The 24400-nt window shown below is 45.6% G+C and overlaps 1 protein-coding gene across 1 annotated transcript; it reads left to right on the top strand.

The window, feature by feature from the left end:
* Positions 1-919: 919 nt before the first annotated feature.
* Positions 920-24186, top strand: LOC140729932 (interferon-inducible GTPase 5-like). The gene is made up of 2 exons (XM_073050096.1): positions 920-990; positions 22722-24186. The coding sequence occupies exon 2, from the start codon at positions 22728-22730 to the stop codon at positions 23943-23945; it is 1218 nt and encodes a 405-aa protein (XP_072906197.1). The 5' UTR covers positions 920-990; positions 22722-22727; the 3' UTR covers positions 23946-24186.
* Positions 24187-24400: the final 214 nt, after the last annotated feature.

The following is a 24400-nucleotide window of genomic DNA, read 5'->3' as shown; positions in this document are numbered from 1 at the left end:
CATCATCTCTCTCTCTCTCGTTAGCAGCATAGTTCACAGGGGGTCAGTGTCCAAAAGCCAGACTCATTCTACTGACATTTTAAAGTGATTGTCCACAGAAAATATGAACCATAGGGGTACATAACACCCCCCCTTTTAGGAATTTTTACTGGACATAAAATTAAAACATGCATGCACAATACAGAGTCTAATATAATACAGAAGTAGTCATTAACTAACAGAGTAACACAGATATACTTCAAATCTAACACCTTGATAAACAATCAAATTCTTGTAACAACAGACTCCAACTTTAAAACTATCTATTTTTATTCTTCATGTTAGTCAAAAATACCAATGGGTTGTGATTAGTATAAACTATCAATGGTTTCTGTGCTGGGCAAATGTAAACCAATAAACATTTAACTAAAAGATTACTGTCAATAAGTATAATTATTAATTACTACATTATTTTAGGTAACTAACCTTTTGTACTCACATTAGTTTCCTTTGTGCGCTGGTTGAAAAACGTGTGTGCGTGCTCACACGCGCACAACTTAAAGGGAACGTAGCCAAAGATCGACTCAATGAGAAAATATGAATGTGAATAGGGCAAACAATATGTGTTGATTTGAAGATCGACAAGGAGGGATTTGTGGAGGAAAAGGGCTAATAAAATAGAGAACAGTGTGTGCTATCTCTTGCGAGATAAGATACGAGTCTAATTTGCTGCGACCACAGAAACAAAAGTGGTTGTGCTGTGCTCTGCAAGATAGTTTAACTTGTTAGCACTCATCTCACTCTTTTTTTTAGTGAATGCTAACATAATGTTAGTGATGTAATGTTTCTATACAATGATTGGATATATTATACGCAGTCTGCAGTTACTATGCTGAACTGTATAAAAGGACGCTATTTTAATAGGAAGTAGAGTCCGGAGCTGAAGGAGACTAGCCCCCTCTCTTTCCTTGGCACCAAGTAAAATAAACGTCCCGAAACAACGCTCAGGGGGTGAGTATTCTTTTCACCTGACTAAGGTCAAATTTCTACGACAAGGAGTGACACTGTAATGTAGGGTTAGCTCAGTATTGTAAGAGTGTGCCTGCAATGTAGAAGTGACACTGTAATGTAGAGGTGACATGGTAATGTAAGTGTGGGTCTGTAATGTAGGAATGACACCGTAATGTAGAGGTGACGTGGCAATGTAGGGATGGCATTTTGATGTAGGAAGTGAAAAGAAGCAGTCCACGTGCCAACACCCATGGGACACCAGAGACAAGCAAAAACAGCCCATTCTGCCCCCCACCCTGATTTGCTCCTGTCTGTCAACCATTTTTCTATCCATGCTAATGTGTTTCCTGTAATGCTATAGACTCTTATAGTGCTTAGAAGCCTCATGTGCTCCAGCTTGTCAATGACTTTCTAAAAACCGAAATAAAAAACATCTGCTGTCTCCTTTGTCTATTCTGCCTGCTAGTTCTTCCTGTTGCCGGTTCTGTTGGTCCCCTTTGTTTGCCCTAAGATTGCTACAGTGAAGCCGTTCCTTCCTTACTCTGAGAATCAGAGGCACGATCTGAGATGTATTTCAAGTTAGACGGGACAATAGGTGAATTGTCCATTGTGGCTTAACGTAGAAACATAGAAAACCTACAGAGCAATACAGGCCCTTTGGCCCTCAAAACTGTGACAAACATGTCCTTATCTCAGAATTTACATACTGTCACCCATAGCCCTCTATTTTTCTGAGATATATGTACCTGTCCAGGAATCTCTTTAAAGGCCCTATCATATCCGCCTCCACCACTGTTGCTGGTATTCCATGCACTCTCCACTCTCTGTGCAAAAAACTTACCCCTGACATCTCCTTTGTACCTTCTTCCAAGCACCTTAAAACTGTGCCTTCTCGTGCTAGCCATTCAAGTCCTGGGAAAAAGCCTCTGACTATCCAAATGATCAATGCCTCTCATCATCTTATACACCTCTATCAGGTTAGCTCTCTCCTCCGTTGCTCCAAGGAAAAAAGGCCGAGCTAACTCAACCCATTCTCATAAGGCATGCTCCCCAATCCAGGCAACATCCTTGTAAATCTCCTCTGCAGCCTTTCTCTGGTTTCCACATCCTTCTTCTGGTGAGGTGACCAGCCTGAGTACAGTACTCCAAGTGGGGTCTGACCAGGTTCCTATATAACTGCATCATTACCTCTCAGCCCCTAAACTCAATACCACGATTGATGAAGGCCAATCAACTGTATACTTCCTTAACCACAGAGTCAACCTGTGCAGCAGCTTTAAGTGTTCTTTGGACTTGAACCCCAAGATCCCTCTGACCATCCACACTGCCAAGAGTCTTACCATTAATACTATATTCTGCCATCTTATTTGACCTACCAGAATGAACCACCTCACACATATCTGGGTCGACTCCATCTGCCACTTCTCAGCCCAGTTTTACATCTTATCAATGTCCCGTTGTAAACTTTGACAACCCTCCATACTATCCACAACACACTCAACCTTTGTGTCACCAGCAATTTTAGTAACCCATTCTTCCACCTCTTCATCCAGGTCATTTATTAAAAAACAAAGAGCAGAGGTCCAAGAACTGGTCCCTGCGGCACACCATTGGTGACCGAAATCCATGAAGAATATGACCCGTCTACAGCAACCCTTTGCCTTGTGTGGGCAAGCCAGTTCTGTATCCACAAAGCAATGTCGCCTTGGATCCTATGCTTCCTTACTTTCTCAATAAGACTTTCATGGGATGCCTCATCCAATACCTTGTGTGGGAACCCATATACACTACATCTACTGCTCTACCTTTATCAATGTGTTTAGTCACACCCTCAAAAAATTAAATCAGGCACGACCTGCATTTCACAAAGCATTGCTGATTATTCATAATCATATTATGCCTCTCCAAATGTTCACAAATTCTGGCGCTCAGGACCTTTTCCATCAATTTATCAACCACTGAAATAAGACTCACTTTTCTATAATTTTCTGAGTTATATCTCCTCCCTTTCTTGAATAATATAACAACATCTCCCATCCCCATTGATGATGCAAAGATCATCACCAGAGGTTCAGGAATCTTCTCACTCGTCTAGTAGAATAGCCTGGGGTATATCTGTTCTGCTCCCGGTGACTTATCCAACTTGATGCTTTCCATAAGCTCCAGCATATCCTCTTTCTTGATATCTACATGGACAAGCTTTTCTGCCTGTTGTTAAGTCATCCCTACAATCGCCAAGATCCGTTCCCGCAGTGAATACCGAAGCAAAGTACTTATTAAGTACCTCCGTTATCTCCTCTGGTTCAATACACATTTTCCACTGTCACACTTGATTGGGCCTATTCTCTCATATCTTATCAGCTCACTCTTCACATACTTGTAGATTTCCTTTGAGGATTTCATTAATGCTGTGTGCCAAGGCATTCTCATGGCCCCTTCTGGCTCTCCTAATTTCTTTCTTACTGCTAGCCTTATAGTTATCTAGATCTCTGTCATTACCTAGTTTTTTGAACCTTTCATGAGCTCTTCTTTCCTTCTTGACTAGATTTACAACAGCCTTTGTACACCATGGTTCCTGTACCCTACCATCCTTTCCCTATCTCATTGGAATGTACCTATGCAGAACTCCACGCAAATATCCCCTGAATATTTGCCACATTTCTTCCGTACATTTCTCTGTGAACATTTGCTCCCAATTTATGCTTCGAAGTTCTTCCCTGAAAGCCTCATATCTCCTTACTCCAATTAAATACTTCCCTAACTTGTCTGTACTTATCCCCTTCCAATGGTGTGGTGAAGGATACATAGAAAACCTACAGCACAATACAGGCCCTTCAGCCCACAAAACTGAGCCGAACATGTCCCTACCTTAGAACTGCCTAGGCTTTACCCATACACCGCTATTTTCCAAGCTCCATGTCGCCATCCAGTAGTCTCTTAAAAGACACTATCGTTTCCACCTCTGCCACCACTGCCGACAGCCCATTACATGCATTCATCACTCTCTGCGTAAAACAAATTTACTCCGACATCTCTTCTGTACCTAATTCCAATTAGCTAAAATTGTGATCAGTATCTCCAAATTGCTCTCATTCTGAGAGATCTGACACCTCACCAGGTTCCTTTCCTGATAGCAAATCAAGTACAGCCTCTCCTCTTGTAGGCTTATCTACGTATTGTGTCAAGAAACCTTCTTGAACACACCTAGCAAACTCCGCCACATCTAAACCCCTTGCTCTAGGGAGATACCAATCAATATTTGGGAAATTAAACTCTCCCACCACAGTAACCCTGTTATTATTACAACTTTCCAGAATCTGTCTCCCTACCTGCTCCTCGATGACCCTGTTACTATTGGGTGGTCTATAAAAACAACCAGTAGAGTTATTGACCCATTCCTGTTCCTAACTTCTATCCACAGAGACTCCGTAGACAATCCCTCCATGTCTTCCACCTTTTCTGCAGCCGTGACACTATCTCTGATCAACAGTTCCACGCCTACCTCTTTTGTCCCCCTCTCTGTCCTTTCTGAACACCCAAAACATGGCACTCTAAGTATCCATTCCTACCTCTGAGCCATCCAAGTCTCTGCAATGGCCACAACTTCATAGCTCCAGCTATTGATCCACGCTCTAAGCTTATCCACTTTGTTTATCATGTGTAAGGAAATGTTTGTGGATTGAAGGGCGTGTCCTAAAATAACCCATATGAATTTCCGGGAGTATCCAGAGTTCGTTTCATTCCGGATTTAGAGCGGTGAACAACACTCCTGCTTCATTCTCTGTCTAACAGTGAGACTGCAGGAAACTCCTCTCAGGTAAATTGTTAATATCTGCACCTGTTTCAGAAAGATTTTACAGAGTCCTCCGAAAATTTGTCCAAGGCTTCAAACTGCAGTGATATATCTAACCGACCCCGTGCACCGTCTCATTCAGATGGATGTACTCTTAAGGACTATTTAGCTTTCAGATAGCCGCGTCTGTCTGTTCCCTTTTCGGTCCTGCACTTGTTCCCCTCCTCCACCTTCTTCTCCTCCCCCAGTGGCCCGGACTTCTTTCGATGCTGAAATAATGATCTTGATTCATAGTTCAATGAACGGATCTTGCATAGACTTCGTTCCCAATTCCAAAAGCAATGTTGTGGCTCCCTGTGAGAGTTGGGGAAATTCCATCTAAAAACTGGGATGTCAACGTATCAAAAACCAAATTCTCGAATGTAAGCTAATGTAGTAGTTTTGGGGGGGAAAAATGTTCTGCCAAGGGAGTTCACGGACTTTAGAAAGGGGACTCACGAACACCTCTCTCCCTGTATAGGATCACCACTATGGACCTCTCCTAGTGCCAGAAGCTCCCCTGCCTGATCTGCTCTTTTCCCCCTTGATTCCGAACACCGAGTTAATTTTAGTTTGCGCAATGCATTCTCGATCTGCTGGGCGGAGCCCCGAGCTGAGATCTATTTCAAATTAGCTGGGCAGTGCGTGAATGGTCATTGCCCAGTCTGGGAACATGCTGTTTAACGAAACAGTTGTTTTTTTCTTGGTGTTCACCTGAGACTAACGGTAAGGTGGTCGGTCTGTGTGGATGAATTTGAGGGTACTTCAGTTGCAGTGTGACAGCGCCCATCACTCAGTGGTGTGTTTTGGGGTAATTCATCTGTTATTCGGAGAGTGCGTAGAATTAATTTCGTTTTGGATTAAGATCACTGCAACAAATCAGCACATACCACCTTTTGTTTGCACTAGATTTTGAGCAACTTTCTGACAAGCGCCAAAAGTTGTCCGACATTTTCAAGCTGACGAGCTATCTGCGACCAAACCTGTGGGCTTCTAGTTGTCCTATGTCCTCCACTACAGACCCCTGTCAAAGGCTGGAGATCCATCAGTCCCCATTCTTCCCAGTTTGGGGGATCTTTGTAGCTTCTGTCCTTCTCCCCTGATATTGCTCCCCCCTTGGATTGGTGAAATTATGACCGTTCGTCTCGCCGTGCCACCCCTCTGGTATGCTCGACGCTCCTAGTGAAAGTGTTGGGGCTACTAGGACACATGATCAGGTGACTTGTCTGAGTGATAAGTTTGAGAGGAGGTGGCTACGAGAGTCACAGCGCCCAGCAATCGGGGGCGTGACATGAGATAATTTCTCTCTTATCACAACACACTTGCAGTATTGTGTTCAGTTTCGGTCGCCTCATTATCGGATGGATCGTAAGGCTTTGAGAGGCTGCGGGGTAAAAATACCAGGACACACCCTGGACATGCCCTGCGAGAAAAGTTTGTGCAAGAATGGGTTGTTTTTCTTTGGAGAGAGGGATGATGAAAGGAGATTTGATGGAGTTGCGTAAAATGAAAACATACACGGATGTAGCGGACAGTTGGCATTGTTTTCAGGGTGTGGTAATGACTAATTGGAGAAGGAATAGTTTAAAAGATATTGGAGAAAAGTATTGGTTTGGGGGAGGGGTAAGTGCATTTGATTTTTACACAGAGTGATGGGTACATGGGACGCACTGCCGGGATGCTGGCTGAGGCAGATATTTTCGGGACATTTAAGAGACTCCAGATGGGGATACAGATGAAGAAAAAATAGTGCACCATCTTGGGGGAGGGTTAGATTGGTCTTAGGCTAAAGCATAGACGCGGCAACGTGGGCCAAGAGTCTGTAATGTTTTATGTTCTATGATTATCCAGCCGGTGCCCACGATTAATTTCATCCTGGATTGGGAGCGCTAAGCGACATTCTAAACCATTCTTTAAACAGGCGTGATACGGCAGGGAAACTGAACTTTACACAGATTAAATGTGTATATTTTTACGAGTTTTCGACCACGTTACCGAGTATTTCCAATTTTTGTCTGGGTTTGAAACTGACAAGATTTCTGCAACGAGTCCTATAGACCCCCGATTTTAGCAACCGTGATACTGCAGGGAAACTGAACACTGCCCAGGTAAATTGCTTATATTTGTGCAAACACGGGGAAATCTGCAGATGCTGGAAATTCAAACAACAACACACAAAATGCTGGTGGAACACAGCAGGCCAGGCAGCATCTATAGGGAGAAGCGCTGTCGACGTTTCGGGCCGAGACCCAGGACTGACGAAGGGTCTCGGCCCGAAACGTCGACAACGCTTCTCCCTATAGATGCTGCCTGGCCGGCTGTGTTCCACCAGCATTTTGTGTGTGTTGTTGTTTATATTTGTGGTAGTTTGGTAGCAATTGACAGAATATTCCTAAATGTGCTCCAATGATTCGAACTGACAGCACACATCGACGAACCCGGTAGACCCCAGGCAGTAACAATACAATCAAAATGCAGGAAGTACTCAGGAGTTCAGTTTGCGGAGGGAAATGAGCAGTTGTCATTTCGGGGCGAGGCCCTTCATCTGAGTTGAAAGGACTGAGGCAGAAGCCAGCGTGAAGTATTGGAGGGGGTGAGGAGTACAAGTTGGCAGCTGATAGTTGAGTCCAGCTGAAGGAAAGGTAGTTGGGAGCAAAAGGTGATAAGACGTAATCATGTTAGTAGCAGGGGGCTGGTAGACTGAAAGGGGAAGGATTTTGTTAGGAGAAGACGGTGAAGCATTTAATGAAGGGAAAGACCTGGTGAACATGAGGAGCGCGATGGGAAAGTGAGTGAGAGGATTAAGAGGACTATGGTATCGAGCGGAGACAAAGGTGGGGGGGGGGGGGAGGGACACAGTGACTGAGGTTAACTTAGAGAATTCGACGTCCATGACAGCGGCTTGGGGACCACTGAGACGGAAGATGACTTTGTTCCACCAACCTGTGTTTGGCTCATCGTGGGAATAGAGGAAGCTGTGGATAGGTATAGCAGTGTGTGGAATTGAAATACTATGCCACCGCGAGATTTCATCTTGTTTGTTGCAGCAGGTAAGAGTGTAATCCCAGTCGCCGTCACTACCAGCCTATCACCTCGGTGTGACTGATAGTGTGCTGCCAGGGATCCTGCTGCGCCTACTGTGGCTTTTTGATGATCTGGATGGTAATGTAGTAACCAGTTCAGCAGATTTGTGGATGTCAGGGACATTGTGGCGCATGAGATAAAGTTTGCTGATGACTGTGCACTGGGTGCCCACTCCCTCGAAGACTTACAGGAGATCACCAGTCACTTTGCCAGTGCAGCCAATAGCTTCGGACTGGCAATCAGCCTGAAAAAGACGGAAGTACCAACTGGCTTCTAGCTCAAGCTACGGAGAACCAACTGTCCTCATTGATGACACTCGTCTCAATGCTGTCAACAGGTTTTGCTACCTGGGCAGCATAATAGCATCCTCAGCTTCTCTTGATGTAGAGATTGAGTCAAGAACCAGAAAAGCCTGCTTTGCCTTTGGGTAGCTGAAAGATCGAGTTTGGCCACAGATCATCAGGTCGGCCACCAAGTGCAAGGTATAGAGGGCCTTTATCACATCAGCCTTGCTATACGGATGTGAGATGTGGTGCCCATATCAGAGTCACTTACGGCAGCTTGACCAACTGCAGGAGTGTTACCTACGTTCTCTGATGAAGATCACCTTGTGAGACAAGGTCTCCAATGGAGAGGTCCTCTCTCGAGCCGGAATGCCATCAGTTTCAACCTTGGTGATGTTAGCCCAACTGCGCTAGGCAGGACATGATCTCAGTATGCCTGACAGAAGACTGCCCAAGGACAACTGCCCAGTGGTGCCCAAAATCGAGGAGGCCAGCGACTACGGTACAAGGATGCTCTGCACAGGAGCCTCAAGAAAGCTGACATTGCCCCATCAACATGGGAGGATCTGGTTCAAGGTCGCTCACAGTGGAGGGACGCCATCAGAACAATCTCATAGAGGCAACAGAGGAAAGGCACAGGAAGCGCCTTTATGAGTACAGAGGTTATGAAACTATGAGTATAGAGGCTAGGATGTTGTTTTGACATTGAAGTATAGAAACCTAATTTAGAGTATTTTGTCCAGTTCTGGTCATCTGCCTACAGGAAGGATATTAATAAGATCGAAAGTGTGCAGACAAATTTTACAAGGATTTTGACGGGATTTGAGGACCTGGCCAACAGGCAAAATTGAAAAGGTTAGGAGTTTATTGCCTGGAGTGCAGCAGATTGAGGGATGATCCAACAGAATTAGGAAGGGCGAATACTTGTATGAATCATCCCCTCGAGCTGGGTGAGACTGGAGTTAGAGGTCATGGGTTCGGGTGAAATGCAAAATATTTTAAGGAAATCTGAGGTGAAACTTCTTCACTCAGAGCGGTGAGAGTGTGGAAAGAACTGCCAGTAGACGGGCTGATGTTGCAATGAGCGACTGAAGCAAACCCAAGTGCAGGACATAGGCACGGAGATTGAGTTTGGATGTTTACACAGGTGTAAACGTTGAACAGCAAACGGGACGGATCTTGACACACAGCACTCATATGGAGCCTTGACGCAGAGTCTTGACTCAGAGAAATGGAGTCCCATCGGTTTCCTGAAACTGGAGCTAAACTTAGAACAAATGGTTCTAAGCGATTGGGAAATGTTGTTTACTCTCAGAAAAAAAGAGACCAATGAACTGGCGACTAGTGGTCGTGATATAGAGGTTCGCATACTGAGTCTTTCTTGGAAACCAGCTGTGCCATTATTAAAGAGAATTGAAAGCAATTTGGGAAATTAATGTTCGGAACCATGTCATAATCAAAGAAAGTTAGGAGCAAGATAGGGAATTAATGATCGGGACCATGACAGTTGAATCCCGGATCAAGTGTGTAATATTTATAACTATATAACCATATAACAATTACAGCATGGAAACAGGCCACCTCGGCCCTACTAGTCCGTGCCGAACGCTTACTCTCACCTAATCCCACCTACCTGCACTCAGCCCATAACCCTCCATTCCTTTCCTGTCCATATACTTATCCAATTTATTTTAATGACAAAATCGAACCTGCCTCTACCACTTCCACTGGAAGTTCGTTCTGAGTAAAGAAGTTCCCCCTCGAGTTACCCCTAAACTTATGCCCCTTAACTCTCAACTCATGTCCTCTTGTTTGAATCTCCCCTACTCTCAAAGGAAAAAGCCTATCCACGTCAACACTAACTATCTCCGTCATAATTTTAAATACCTCTATCAAGTCCCCCTCAAACTTCTACACTCCAAAGAATAAAGACCTAACTTGTTCAACTTTTCTTTGTAACTTAGGTGCTGAGACAGGCAGACAGACAGACATACTTTATTGATCCCGAGAGAAATTGGGTTTCGTTACAGTCGAGTCAACCAAGAATAGTGTAGAAATATAGCAATATAAAACTATACATAATGAAATAATAATAAGTAAATTATTCCAAGTGGAAATAAGTCCAGGACCAGCCTAATGGCTCAGTGTGTCTGACACTCAGGTAACCCAGGTAACATTTTAGTAAATCTCCTCTGTACTCTCTCTAAAGTGGGTCAATAGTTCACAAACTTTAATGCAAATTGTGTTAAAGGGAAATAAAACAATAAACGCGAGGCCAAACTGGGCCGTTAGCTAAAACTCTCAAATGGAAAATGAAGCCTACACTGCAGCTGAAAAGAACAACTAAATATTAGATAGATAGATAGATAGATAGATAGATAGATAGATAGATACTTTATTCATCCCCATGGGGAAATTCAACCTTTTTTTCCAATGTCCCTTACACTTGTTGTAGCAAAAACTAATTACATACAATACTTAACTCAGTAAGAATATGATATGCATCTAAATCACTAACTCAAAAAGCATTAATAATAGCTTAAAAAAAAGTTCTTAAGTCCTGGCCGTTGAATTGTAAAGCCTAATGGCATTGGGGAGTATTGACCTCTTCATCCTGTCTGAGGAGCATTGCATCGATAGTAACCTGTCGCTGAAACTGCTTCTCTGTCTCTGGATGGTGCTATGTAGAGGATGTTCAGGGTTATCCATAATTGACCGTAGCCTACTCAGCGCCCTTCGCTCAGCCACCGATGTTAAACTCTCCAGTACTTTGCCCACGACAGAGCTCGCCTTCCTTACCAGCTTATTAAGACGTGAGGCGTCCCTCTTCTTAATGCTTCCTCCCCAACACGCCACCGCAAAGAAGAGGGCGCTCTCCACAACTGACCTGTAGAACATCTTCAGCATCTCACGTCAGACATTGAATGACGCCAACCTTCTAAGGAAGTACAGTCGACTCTGTGCCTTCCTGCACAAGGCATCTGTGTTGGCAGTCCAGTCTAGCTTCTCGTCTAACTGTACTCCCAGATACTTGTAGGTCTTAACCTGCTCCACACATTCTCCATTAATGATCATTGGCTCCATATGAGGTCTAGATCTCCTAAAGTCCACCACCATCTCCTTGGTCTTGGTGATATTGAGACGCAGGTAGTTTGAGTTGCACCATATCACAAAGTCCTGTATCAGTTTCCTATACTCCTCCTCCTGTCCATTCCTTACACACCCCACTATGGCCGTGTCATCAGCGAACTTCTGCACATGGCAGGACTCCGAGTTATATTGGAAGTCTGATGTGTACAGGGTGAACAGGACCGGAGAGAGTACGGTTCCCTGCGGCGCTCCTGTGCTGCTGACCACCGTGTCAGACCTACAGTCTCCCAACCGCACATACTGAGGTCTATCTGTCAAGTAGTCCACTATCCAATCCACCATGTGAGATACCACTAGTCTTCAGAGTCAATTGACTCAGCAGTCCAATTTCTCAGGCAAGGCCGAATGCAAACAGGCAGCGAAGCGTTGCTGTGCTGTGACCAAGTCTCGCCAATCACTACGACGAACAGTGTGGAGTTAAATACCATTACAATAAAATAATAATTAGCTGACATGTGCATACTCACATGCGCAATTGCTGTATCTACTGCACTACCAAATCCGTGGATATGACAGGGCCCCTCTCTCCAGGCACAGCCCCTGAGGCACCACAGACCTGTGTCCGCTGGAAGTCCTAGATCAACAATTTGTCCAAGATGTCATTTGCCAGGATCCAAGTACATTCTTCTGGGCCATTATCCTCCCAGTCCACAAAGTATTGGATCTTACCACGTACCCGGCAAGATGCCAGGTGGTGCCACATAGTATAGACAAGGGAGGTACCTACCAGGCGGGGGAGGAGGGGGGTGTGTGTTGATTGGGGCCAGGGCAATGATGTAACCGGCTTGAGCTGTGAAACATGGAATACTAGGTGGATCTTCAGTAATGCGAGTAGATGCAATCTATAGGACATCTTGTTGACAGCCTTTTCCACTACAACGTTCAGGGGAAGATTCCTTGATGCCAACCAGACCTCCGTTCCTGGCTTGAATGGCTTTAACTGCTGACGGAACCAATCAGCCTGCCAGGAATGTTGTTTCTGGGCGTGCAGCAGTGTAGCCCTGGCTAGTCTACAGGTGCACTTGTCGTACTGGATCAGCTGTTCTCTCTCTGTTGAGTTCAGCTTTGTGTGCTCGAGACTTGCTGTCACCAGGTTCAGATATGGCCCAAGTGCGGAGTGAGAGACAACGAAGCAAGTCGATAGTTCACAGACTTTAGGATGAACAGTGTTAAAGGGAAAAGAAAACAATAAAGGTTAGGCCAAACAGGGCCGTTATCTAAAACTCCCAAATGGTAAACGAAGCCTACACTGCGGGTGTGAGAGTAAGTGTTCGGCATGGACAAGAAGGTCCGAGATGACCTGTTTCCGTGCTGTAATTGTTATATGGTTATATGAAAAGAATAACTAAATATAATATGAATACCACGAGTCTTCAGAGTCAGTTGATTCGACAGTCCAACTTCTCAGGCTGTGTCCAAATCTTGGCAAGGACTACAATGACAAGTATGGAGTTAAATACTATCACAATGAAAGAATAATTAGCTGACACGTGCATATTCACAAGCGCAATTGCCATATCTAATGTGCTGCTGAATCCATGGTTGTGACAAGTACAAAGGCAGCATGGTTTCCTCCAAGGAAAATTCTGCCTGATGATCCTGTTGGAATTCTTTGAGGAGATTACAAGTAGGATAGATAAAAGGAATGCAGTGGATGTTGTATGTTTGGACTTTCAGAAGGCCTTTGATAAGGTGCCACACATGAGGTTTCTTATCAATTTAAGTGCCCATGATATTACAGGTAAGTTACTAACCTACTTAGAGCATTGGCTGATTGATAGGAGGCAGTGTGTGGGAATAAAAGGATCCTTTTCTGGTTGGCTGCCGGTAACTAGTGGTGTTCCACAGGGACTGGTGTTGGGACCACTTCTTTTTATGTTGTATCTAAATGATTTAGATGATGAAATAGATTTAGATGATTTGAAGATAGGTGAAGGGGCAGGTAGTGTTGAGAAAACAGGTAGGATGCAGAAGGACTTAGACAGATTAGGAGAATGGGCAAGAAAGTAGCAGGTGAAATACAATGTTGGAAAATGCATGGTCATGCATATTGGTAGTAGAAATAAATGTGCAGACTACTTTCAAAACAGGGAGAAAATCCAGGAATCTATGATGCAGAGGGACTTAGGAGTCCTTGTGCAGAACACCCTAAAGATTAACTTGCAGGTTGAGTCCGTGGTGATTCAATGTTAGCACTCAAAAGCAAAAGAAAGGACAAACAAGGAAACCAGAGCTAGTGGGAAGATAGAGGGTTGGGGAGCTTTTAAAAATTTGCAGAAGGAAACTAAGAAAGTCTTTCGTAATCAAATGCAACATGTTCCCAACCACTGAGATCAGACAAACAAGCCCGTAGTTTCCTCTGTTTTATTTTTTGCCTCTCTCCCATCTTGAAGAGATGGGTGACATTTACAATGTTCCAGACTTCTGGAACCAATCCAGAATCTAGTGATTCTTGAAAGCTCATTTCTAATTCCTCCATGATATCTCCAGCCATGTCTTTCATAACTCTGTAGTGTACACCATATAGTCCAGGTGACCTATCTACCTTCAGATCTTTAAGTTTCCCAAGAACTTTCTCTCTAGTTATGATAGCTTCACACACATTCAGTTCATCTACCATTTTGTTCCCCCCCCCCCATCACTACGTTATCACTTTCCAGTAGTCCGATATCCACTCTTACCTCTCTTTTACACTTTATATATCTGAAGAAACTTTTGAGATCCTCTTTAATTTTTTGGCTAGCTTACTTTATATTCTATCTTCTTAATGACTTTTTAGTTGTCTTCTGTTGATTTTAAAAGCTTGCCAATCCTCGCACTTCGCACCAGTTTTTGCTCTATTATATGCTTTCTCTTTAGATTTTATGTTGGGTTTGACTTCTCTTGTTAGCCACGGTTGTGTCATCCTTCCTTTATTTCTTCCTCTTTGAGATGTATGTATCCTGTGCCTTCTGAATTACTTCAAGAAATTTCAGCCATTGCTGCTCTGCTGTCATCCCTGTCAATATTCCTTCCCAATGAATTCTGGTCATTAGCTCTCTCATGCTTCTAAAATTTCCTTTACTCCCCTGTCATACTGACACATCTGACTTTAGCTATTCTTTTTCAAATTTCAATGTGAGATTGATCATATTGTGATCACTTGCCCCTAAGAGTTATTTTACCTTTGGGTCTCTAATCAATTCTGCCTCAGTGCACAACACCCAATCCAGATTATCTGATCCTCTAGTGGGCTCAACCACCTACTACTCTAAAAAGCCATCTCGTAGGCACTCTGGAAAATCCCTGCCCTGTAATCCAACCCCACCTGATTTCCCAATTTACCTGCATATTGAAGTACCCCATGTCTATTGCGACATTGACCTTTTGATAAGTATTTTCTATCTCACATTGTAATTTGGACACTTCATCCTTACTACTGTGTGGGGTTTGTACGTAACTACTATCATGGTCTTTTTATCCTTGCAGTTCCTTAGCTCTGTCCACAATGATTCAACAACTTCTGACCCTACATCACCTCTTTCTAATGAGTTGATTTAATTTTTACCAAGAGAGTACTGTTGCTCCATCTGCGTTCCTGCCTATCTGTTCGATACAATGTGTATTTTTTGACATTACGCTCCTAGCTATAATGTTCTTTCAGCCATGATTCAGTGATGCCTACAACATCGTACCTGTCAATCTGCAATCTGCAAGTTCATCTACCTTATTCCATACACTGCATGCTTTCAAATACAACACCCTTTTTTCCTCTTTTTAATGTTGCAACTAATGCCATTGACTGCAATTTTGCCCTATCAACAGCACCTCATGACTACACATTGCCTCTGCTTGTAAACCAGCCACTTCATCTGCCGCACTGTTATCCGCCCTTCCTACGATACTGCTTCTGCCCTCCTTCCTACACCAATTCATTGGCCAAGTATTAAACTATATAATCTTCCCAGATCTGGCATCTGCACACCTGCCTGTGGACTCTTCTTTCTATGCCATGATCTTTGCTGTGGGTCTCTCCTTTTGCATTGAGATCAACGCTGTAAAGCAATCCCTCATAGAGAGTCATTCACTGTGGACCTCTCCCTTCCCTGTTCTGTTTTTGACCCCTGTGATCTGTCTCCCTGAACCTGTTTGATTTTGCTCAGTGCCAGCACTCTGGTGTTACCAATGGTTCTGGAGCTGGAAGCAGCACATGGAGCACTTTTGCCAGTTGTGTGAACTTCCCCATAATCCAATCTGGAATGACATTAACAAAATAACCAATTTCATTCTGGGTAAACTGCTGCTATCTGTGTTAGATTAAGAAGATAATATGTGGATCAGTGCGGTACAATAACAGATCAGAGTTTCCTTTGAGCAGGCTGATTGGCAGCTTGATGCTGGAGAGATAAAATAGAGCTGGAAGTATGAGAGAGGGAGCAGTGGCATTACTAGTCACAGACAATGCCCAGCTGTGCGCAGACATGACAGACAGGACTCATCTACTGATCTCACACAGGCAACTGAGGAATAAGAAATGGATAACCACTTTAATGATTCAGTGATACCTGCAGCATCATACTTGGCATTCTGCAACTGTGTTGCAAGTTCATCAAACTTATTCCGTATACTGCACGCATTCAAATAGAATGCCTTTTCCCTTGTTGTCACCATTTTTGATTGTGTCTGCCTTTTAGGTTGCAACCCATCCTGTTGACTGAAATTTTGTGCCATCATCAGCCTCTTCTTGACAAGAGTCTCACAACACATTGTTTCTGTTTGTAAACAAATTACCTCTTCTTCAACGCTATCACTCCATTCCCATCCCCCCGTCAAATTAATTTAATCCTGCCCAAACAATTCCAGCCAACCTGCCTGCAAGGATTTTGAACCCCCGTAACCCGTCCCTTTTATACAGATCATACCTTCACTGAAGAGAATTTAATGATCCATAAATCTGAACCCTGCCTCCTGCACCAGTTCTTCAGCCATGCTTTCACAGCTAACTCATCCTATTCTTACCTCAAGCATGGTGGTGGATGAACCCAAGTGCAGAACACGGGCGTGGAGGCAGAGTCAGGAGATGTTATTAATGTAGCGAGTGTGGCGTCGGTATCCAGGAGCGATGCTAGACTTAGAACTGGCAGTAATAAGAATCATGAAACGAGGTTACTCACACCAGATTCGACCAACGAACTGGCAGCTGCTTGTTGTGATCACTGGATTTTTACACTGCATTTGCTGATGGAAAGCACGTGTTTGTAGTTAGTGGAACCTGGGAATGATTGGAAACTAAACGAGGTGATTGAGGCCCAGTTCCTGAGAAAAATAGCCATGTGGGCGATTGCCAGAAGGGACCATGACAGTATCCTTCCCTCACTGGGAGCTTCCAGGGGATCCTCCAAGCCTGTCTGGATGGTCCCAATGAAAATCCTGGATGAGGGAAGGGTCTAGGAGGAAGGAGTGGGGGACTCAGGCATGCTCTTCTGGACCGTACCCTTCCCAGTTTACCAGGTATTGGAAACTAACCCCTACCACTATGAAGCACATCCAGTAGACTTCGGACGGTGTATGCCGGATGGTCGTTGATGATACGGGCAGGTGGGGGAGTATCAGCCGGGGTCACAAGGGGCTGATGGAGACTGGCTTCAACTGGGAAACATGAAAAGTCGGCTGGATGCGCATGGATCTTGGCAATTTTAGGCGGACCACTGCGGGATTGATAACACTTTCCACCTTGAATGGTCCCAGGAAGCGAGGGGCGAGTTTCCTATGCTCAGTGGGATGTCCTTGGATGAAAGCCACACCATCTGCTCTGGTTGGTAATCAGGCGCCAGAGTCCGGTGTTGGTTGGCCGTCTTCTTAATACGTTTTGCTGATCTGAGTAGGGCCGTGCCTGTCTCCTCCCACATCTTAAGGCACAGATCGATATGGTCCTGTACCAATGGTACTGCAATCTCCTCTTCCTGCGCGGGGAACAGTGGGGTTTGGTACCCCAGGGAACACTCGAATGGAGACATTCCAATGGCTGAGCATACTAGAGAGTTGTGGGTGTACTCAACCCACGTGAGGTGGTCGCTCCAAGTCGACGGGTTGTTTGCCCTTACACAACGTAGCGGCGCCTTCAGGTCTTGGTTGACCCGCTCCGTCTGCCCGTTCGTCTGGGGATGGAAGCCAGATGACAGGCTGACCGATGCACCTAAGGCCTGACAGAAGGCCTTCCATGCCTGTGAGATGAACTGAGGACCTTGATCGGAGACGATGTCTGCGGGGATTCCCTGGAGGCCGAAGACGTAGCAGACGAGAAGATCTGCTGTTTCTTGAGAGGAAGGGAGTTTAGGGAGGGCTACGAAGTGCACCACCTTGGAGAATCGGTCCTCTACAGTGAATACCGTGGCGTTCCCATGTGAAGAGGGTAGACCAGTGACGAAGTCTAGGGCGATGCATGGCCAGGGACAGGTAGAGGACGAGGTAAACCCGCAGGTGGCCGATGAGGCTTTTCCCCGGGCACAGATGGAACATGAAGGGGCATGGGAATGGGTATCAACCTTCATGGATGGCCACCAACAGTGTTTTTTGCAGCAGCGCTGGGGTCCGATCACTCCCGGGATGGCAGACGAACCGAGACGTGTGCCCCATTAAAGAACCTGCGAACTGACGGAAATGGGCACATACATGCGACCGCTGGGTCCATTGCCGGGGTTGGAGTCATCCCATTGGGATTCTTTCACTTTCGACTTGATCTCCCAAATGAGGGTGGCAACTCCTTGCAGTCTTATTGGCGGGAGAGCGCGTTCGGCTACCCGTTCTTGGACCCTGGACGGTATGTGAGGGAAAACCTGAACTGTCCGAAAAATAACGCCCAACGGGCCTGGCGGGAGTTCAAACGGTTGGCCCTGGTTTTTATGATCAGTCCATACCACAAATAGTTGTTCTGCCCCCTCCAGACAGTGCTTCCATTCTTCCAATGCTAGTTTGACCGCCAGGAGTTCCAGATTCCCCACGTCGTAATTCGGATCGACGGGGGACAGTCAGCGAGAATAGAAGGCGCAGCGGTGAAGCTTTTCGTCTGAACGTGATCACTGGGACAGGACTGCTCCTATCCCGGGGTCAGAGGCGTCCACCTCGACAATGAATTGACGGGCTTGGTCCGGATGGACCAGGATGGGAGCAGTGGTGAAACGCCCCTTCAGGTCAGTGAAAGATGAGTCAGACTCAGAGTCCCAACAGAAGGGGGTAGTAGGCAAGGTAAGCCGGGTAAGGGGGGCCACCAATCGACTATAGTCTCTGATATATCGGCGGTAGAAATTTGCAAACCCCAGGAATCGTTGAAGTTGTTTGCGGGTTGTGGGCCTAGACCATTCTTCCACTGTCCGGATCTTCTAGGGGTCTGCTCTCACTTGACCGCTCTCGATGAGAAAATCTAGGAAGCTGACTGAAGGAACGTGGAGCTCACATTTCTCCACCTTCACAAATAGTTGGTTTTCCTACGGTCACTGGAGGCCTTGACGGACCTGGTGAATGTGATATTGGGGGTTGCTAGAAAATATTAGGATATCATCAAGGTAAATGAGTACGAACCTATTAATAAAGTCCCTCAGTACGTCATTAATGAGGGCTTGAAAAATGGCGGGAGCATTGGTGAGGCCAGACGGCATGACCAAATATTCAAAGTGGCCCAGAGGGGTATTAAAGGCCGTCTTCCACTCATCCCCCTCCCTTACCCAGACTAGATGGTATGCAATCCGAAGGTCCAGCTTTGAGAAAATGGTGGCTCCATGCAGTGGTTCAAAAGCCGAACGAATGAGGCGTAAAGGGTACTTTTTCTTAACTGTTATACTGTTTAGTCCTCTGTCGTCAATGCAAGGATGAAGCGACCCGTCCTTCTTTTCTACAAAGAAGAAACCGGCGCCTACCGGGGCTTCAGGTGAACGAATGAGACTGAACCATGCCTCCTCCCGATGGATGCCTGATCGGATCAAGGTCAGGGGAGGTGTACAGTGGGTCATCCGAGCCAGCAGTCCTCTGTCAAGGCCGGGCCTCCAGAGGTGTATTTTAGCCGTTCACGAGGTATCCCAGCCTGGGAGGCTATGTTCTCGTCCAGCAGATTGCCCTCAGCACCGAAATCCACCAAAGCGGATAGGGACAGAGACTGTCCTTGGGAATTCACGGTAGCCGGGATCTGCATCCAAGTCTGGGGGACTGAAGGGAGTATCGTCCGGCTCACCAGGAGCCCTTTTGACTTTTGGCTGCTGAGGGCAGGTATCCCAGGAGTGTCCTGGCTTGCCAAAATTGAAACAATCCCCAGCTGTAGCCGGGATCTGCATCAGAGTCTGGGGAGGCTGAAGGGAGCATCATCAGACTCACCAGAACAGTAGGAGTGGGATCTCTGTGAGGAACAGAAGGAGGAGAGAGGTTAGGGCTGGTTGAAGAAGGTAAGGCAGACAGCGGGATGGTCCGAGGAACGAGGTAACCAGTCTTCTCTCTCAGAAGTTCTCCGAGTCAGTTGTCCAGCCTGGGACAACCAGGCTGTTACTGTCATCCCTTGCAAAGAACTATTCCTTTACCTTGTCACAGAGGCCTTGCCAGAACACCTCCTGGAGTGCCTCATCATTCCAGCCCGAGTCAGTCACTAGTATCCGGAACTCCACGGGGTATTCGGCAACACTGTGTGAGCCTTGACAGAGAGTGAGTAGACACTTAGCGGCAACTTTACCGCGAACGGGATGGTCAAAAATCTTCCTTATTTCTGAGATGAATGTGGGGAAGGAAGAACAGGTCTCTGGCTGATTATCCCAAATCGTGGTGGCCCATGCTAAGGCATTTCCTTGCAACAACCCCATAATGTAAACTATTTCTGATCTGTCAGTGGCGTACGTGGATGGCTGCTGTTCAAACACCAAGGGGCATTGCAGTAGAAAAGCCCGGCACTTCCCCAGATCTCTGGCGTAGGGTTCTGGTTCAGGTACGTGCAGCTCATTTGGCAGGTGTGTTGTTGACGCATCGGGCATCGCCACTAGAGGCTGTCTGGGCTGGTCAGATTGAGTTCCCGGAGTAGACAGGGTAAGATGGGTGGATGCTCGGTCGAGCTGTTCACTGACCTTTCTGACGCTCACTGACAGGAAATGGAGGTTCTCCATGACGTCTCTGAGCAGCTGATCATGCAAGCCCAGTAGGGAGCCCTGGCTGGCAAGGGCTTGTTGCAGGGGATTCGTGTCCACTGGGTTCATTATGGCCAGTTCGTTCTGTTACACGAGCGTAGCGGTGGTTGAACCCAAGGGCAGAACACGGGCGTGGAGGCAGAGTCGGGAAGCATTACTAACGTTGTGAGTGTGGAGTTGGTTTCCAGGAACGATGCTAGACTTAGAATTAGCAGTCCCAAGAACCATGAAACGAGGTTACTCACACCAGAGTCGACCAACGAACTGGCAGCTCCTTGTTGTGGTCACAGGGTTTTTATACTGCATTTGCTGATGAAAAGCAGGTGTTTGTAGTTACTAGAACCTGGGAATGATTGGAAACTAAACGAGGAGATTGAGGCCAAATTCCTGAGGAAAATAGCCAGGTGGGTGATTGCCAGAAGAGACCATGACTACTCACCCTCACCCTTGAGAATACCATGGGCGCGATCCAAGATGTCCATGATCCTGGCACCAGGGAGGAAACTTACCATCCAGGTATCTCTATCAGGCCTATAGAACTTCATCTCTCTTCTCTGACTAATGAATGTCCTATCATCGCAATTGTCCTCTTCATCTTTCTGCTCTTCTGAGCCACAGCATTAGACTCAGTACCAGAGACCTGGTCACTGTTGCTCCCCCCATTAGGTTGTCCCCTTCAAAAGTATCTAAAGTTATATACTTATTTTTGAAGGGACCAGCCACAGGTATATTCTCCATTGGCTGTGCATTTCCTCTCCTCCTGACAGGCATTAGATAGACAGAGACTGTTTAGAGATAGTCTAGATCCCTTTTTGCGTGGTAGGTCTCATCTAACAAAGCTTATAGATTTTTTTCAAAGAGGCTACCAGGAAAGTTGATGAAGGATGTGGTTTAAATGGACCTTAGTAAGACCTTCAACAAGGCCTCTCATGGGAGTTTGGTCAGAAAGATTCAGTCACTTGGCATTCAAGATACCAGTAAACTTATTAACCCACACTTCTACTTCATCATCCAGCTCATTTATAAAAATCACAAAGAGGAGTGGTCCCAGAACAGATCTGGCCCAAACACCACTGGCCACCAATTTCCATGCAGAATACGAGCAATCTACAAACACCCTTTTCCTCCTGTGGACAAAACAGTTCTGGATCCACAAAGCAACGTGTCCTTATATCTCATGCCTCCTTACTTTCTGAATAAGTATTGCATAAGGAATCTTATCAAATACCTTACTAAAATCTATATACTCTACACCCACTGCTCTGTCTGCATCTATGTGCTTTGTTCCATCCTCAAAGATGGGTGAAGTTGAAAATAGAATTGAAAGATCCCATTTTAAATCTACTTCCTATTCCCGTTCCGACATATCAGTCCATGGCCGCCTCTAATGCTGTGATGAGGCCACATTCACATTGACAAAAAAACACAACACTTTATATTCCATCTGGGTAGCCTCCAACCTGAGGGCATAAACATCGATTTCTCGAACCTGGTAATTGCCCCTCCTTCATTAACCCCAATTCCATTTCCCTCTCTCACTTAACTGCCCACCACCTCCCTCTGGCCCTTAATTTCCTTCATCAATCAAATTCCAAACTCTTTACTACACCGCTCCTCATCTCCCAGTTTCAACTATCACCTTCCACCTACCATCTTGTCCTTCTTCCGACATTCTTACTCTGACTTCTCCTCTTGAAGGGTCTCAGCCCAAACGTCAACTGTTTCATATTTCATATAGATGCGGCCTGCCTTGTTAATTTGCTCCAGAATTTTGTATGTGTTGCTTCTAATTTCTATGTCACTTCTCTGTCTGCCTGTGGCACCATTTTCAGGGAACTGTCGATATTGTATTTTCCTGGCAATTCTTGCGTTTCTGAAATTACTCACATTGCCCATGTCCTTTAAATTCCATCTGCTGCTCCTTGGCCAAACTTCCCAAGTGATCTGGATCTTGTTGTAATCTTAGACAACCTTCTCCACTGCCTGCTATACCAACAACATTGTTATCTTCCACAAATTGACTAATCATGACACTTATATTCTCATGCACATCATTAATATAATTACAAAAATCAAGAGACCTCTTAATCACGAGTGGTTGCCGCCCTCTAATTTGAAAAGCAATCATCCTCTTACATAGACTACAAACCCATTTTATATTCATTTGGCTCGTTCGCAATGGATCCCTTGAGATCTCCTGATGACTTCCTTCTCCAACATACTAAACATGTTTTCCTCTTTCAGTGGGAAATGGCTGGTGTTTTAACCAACCTGTATTGCAGCACCAAGGATGCGAAGGATCTAATAACTGCCTATCAAAGTGAAGGACAGAAGGGTTTTCAATTGGCCATCGAGAGAAAATCCAAGCAGTTTGAAAATGTACAGATCCGGATTGCGGTGATGGGTGAATGTGGGTCAGGCAAATCGACCCTGATCAATGCCCTGCTTGGATTGGATAAGAATGAGCAAGGGGTAGCCCCTACTGGCCGCACAGAGACCACCATGGAAATAACACCTTACACCCACCCCATCTTTCCCAACGTTCTGTACTATGATTTCCATGGGTTGAATACACCAACATTTCCAGTGAAAAAATTTATGACGGAAACCAACTTTTCCCAGTTTGATTTGAGCATCATTGTGACGACTGTTCGGTTCACGGAGAATGACAATTTATTAGCTGTGGCACTGAAGAAGGCGGGCAAACCTTTCTACCTGGTGCGCTCTAAGATTGACGAAACTATCAGGGCAGAAAGCCGTAAGAAGGATTACAATCAGGAGCATATGTTCCGAACCTTGAGGGAATATTACACCTCCTCACTGCAGGTAGCAGGGATAGAGAAACCTGCCGTTTTTCTCTATTCTGCATTTGACCTTGATCAGTTTGATTTTGCTGAATTAAAGGAAACTGTGGTATCCAATCTCTCGGAGACACAGAAGAATCTATTCATCACAGCTCTCCCCAACACATCTGAAGCTGCTCTAGAGAGAAAACGTGAGGCTCTGTGGCGTTTCATCCAGATGCTATCTGCCGTATCGGGGAGTATCGGTGTGGTTCCCATTCCGGGTTTGTCTCTTGCCTGTGACCTGGGGCTCATTATCTCTGGTATCCTGTTCATACGGAAGAACCTTGGACTGGATGAGGCATCACTCAGCAAACTGGCCCAGAGAGTGGGGACCAGTGTAGTGGATCTGCAGAGAGGTAGCGAGCACGGCTGGGTTTTCGGGGAGATCACACGTCACCAGGTAGTGCTGCTGATGCAGAGAAGCAAAGTTGTAATGGCACTGACAATCGCCGAGCCCTTCCTTCACTTTGTCCCCATCTTGGGCTCTGTTTTTGGGGCAACATCATCCTTTGGGGTGACTCTCATGATACTGAAGAATTCACTGGATACAATGGTGGAGACAGCTAAAATTGTCCTGCAAAATGCCAAAGCAGCCGCTTCCTCTGAAGGCATCGGTAATTGAGGGCTGTTATCAGTGTGCCGGTCTTCCTCTTTCCCAGTGGGATGGTCACACCATCCTGATATCTAGCACACAAAGTCAAGGGCTTTCTGGCACCCCATCACCAACTGGACAAGAGATTCTACAGATACTGGAAATCATGAGCAACACACAGCAGGAATTTAGCAGGTCAGGCAGCATCAATGGAGGGGAATAGACAATTCATCACGACTCCTGTTAGTCCTCACCCCGCTTGAGTCCAAGTGTTTCCTAAAAGGAGGGCTATCCCTGTTACCATCACTTTCGGGAGCTGTTTCTCCATAGTCACTGCCTGACCCAATGAACCACCCACCTCTTCCGAGTTTATTTCAGATTTCCAGCATCAGGCAGCATCTATGGAAAAGAATAAATAGTTGACGGTTCGGGCAGTGGAACACCTACCAACGACCAGTTCCAGCGACAGCAGGTTGACAATGATT

The sequence above is a fragment of the Hemitrygon akajei genome, chromosome 7 (assembly GCF_048418815.1).
Source record: "Hemitrygon akajei chromosome 7, sHemAka1.3, whole genome shotgun sequence".
NCBI lineage: Eukaryota > Metazoa > Chordata > Chondrichthyes > Myliobatiformes > Dasyatidae > Hemitrygon > Hemitrygon akajei.
The sequence above is the reverse complement of the archived record's forward strand: the minus strand, read 5'-3'. Positions and strand labels throughout refer to the sequence as shown.

What these genes read in the sequence shown, in the direction of transcription:
- LOC140729932 (XM_073050096.1), top strand. Translation starts at nt 22,728, where the DNA reads ATGGCTGGTGTTTTAACCAACCTGTATTGCAGCACCAAGGATGCGAAG.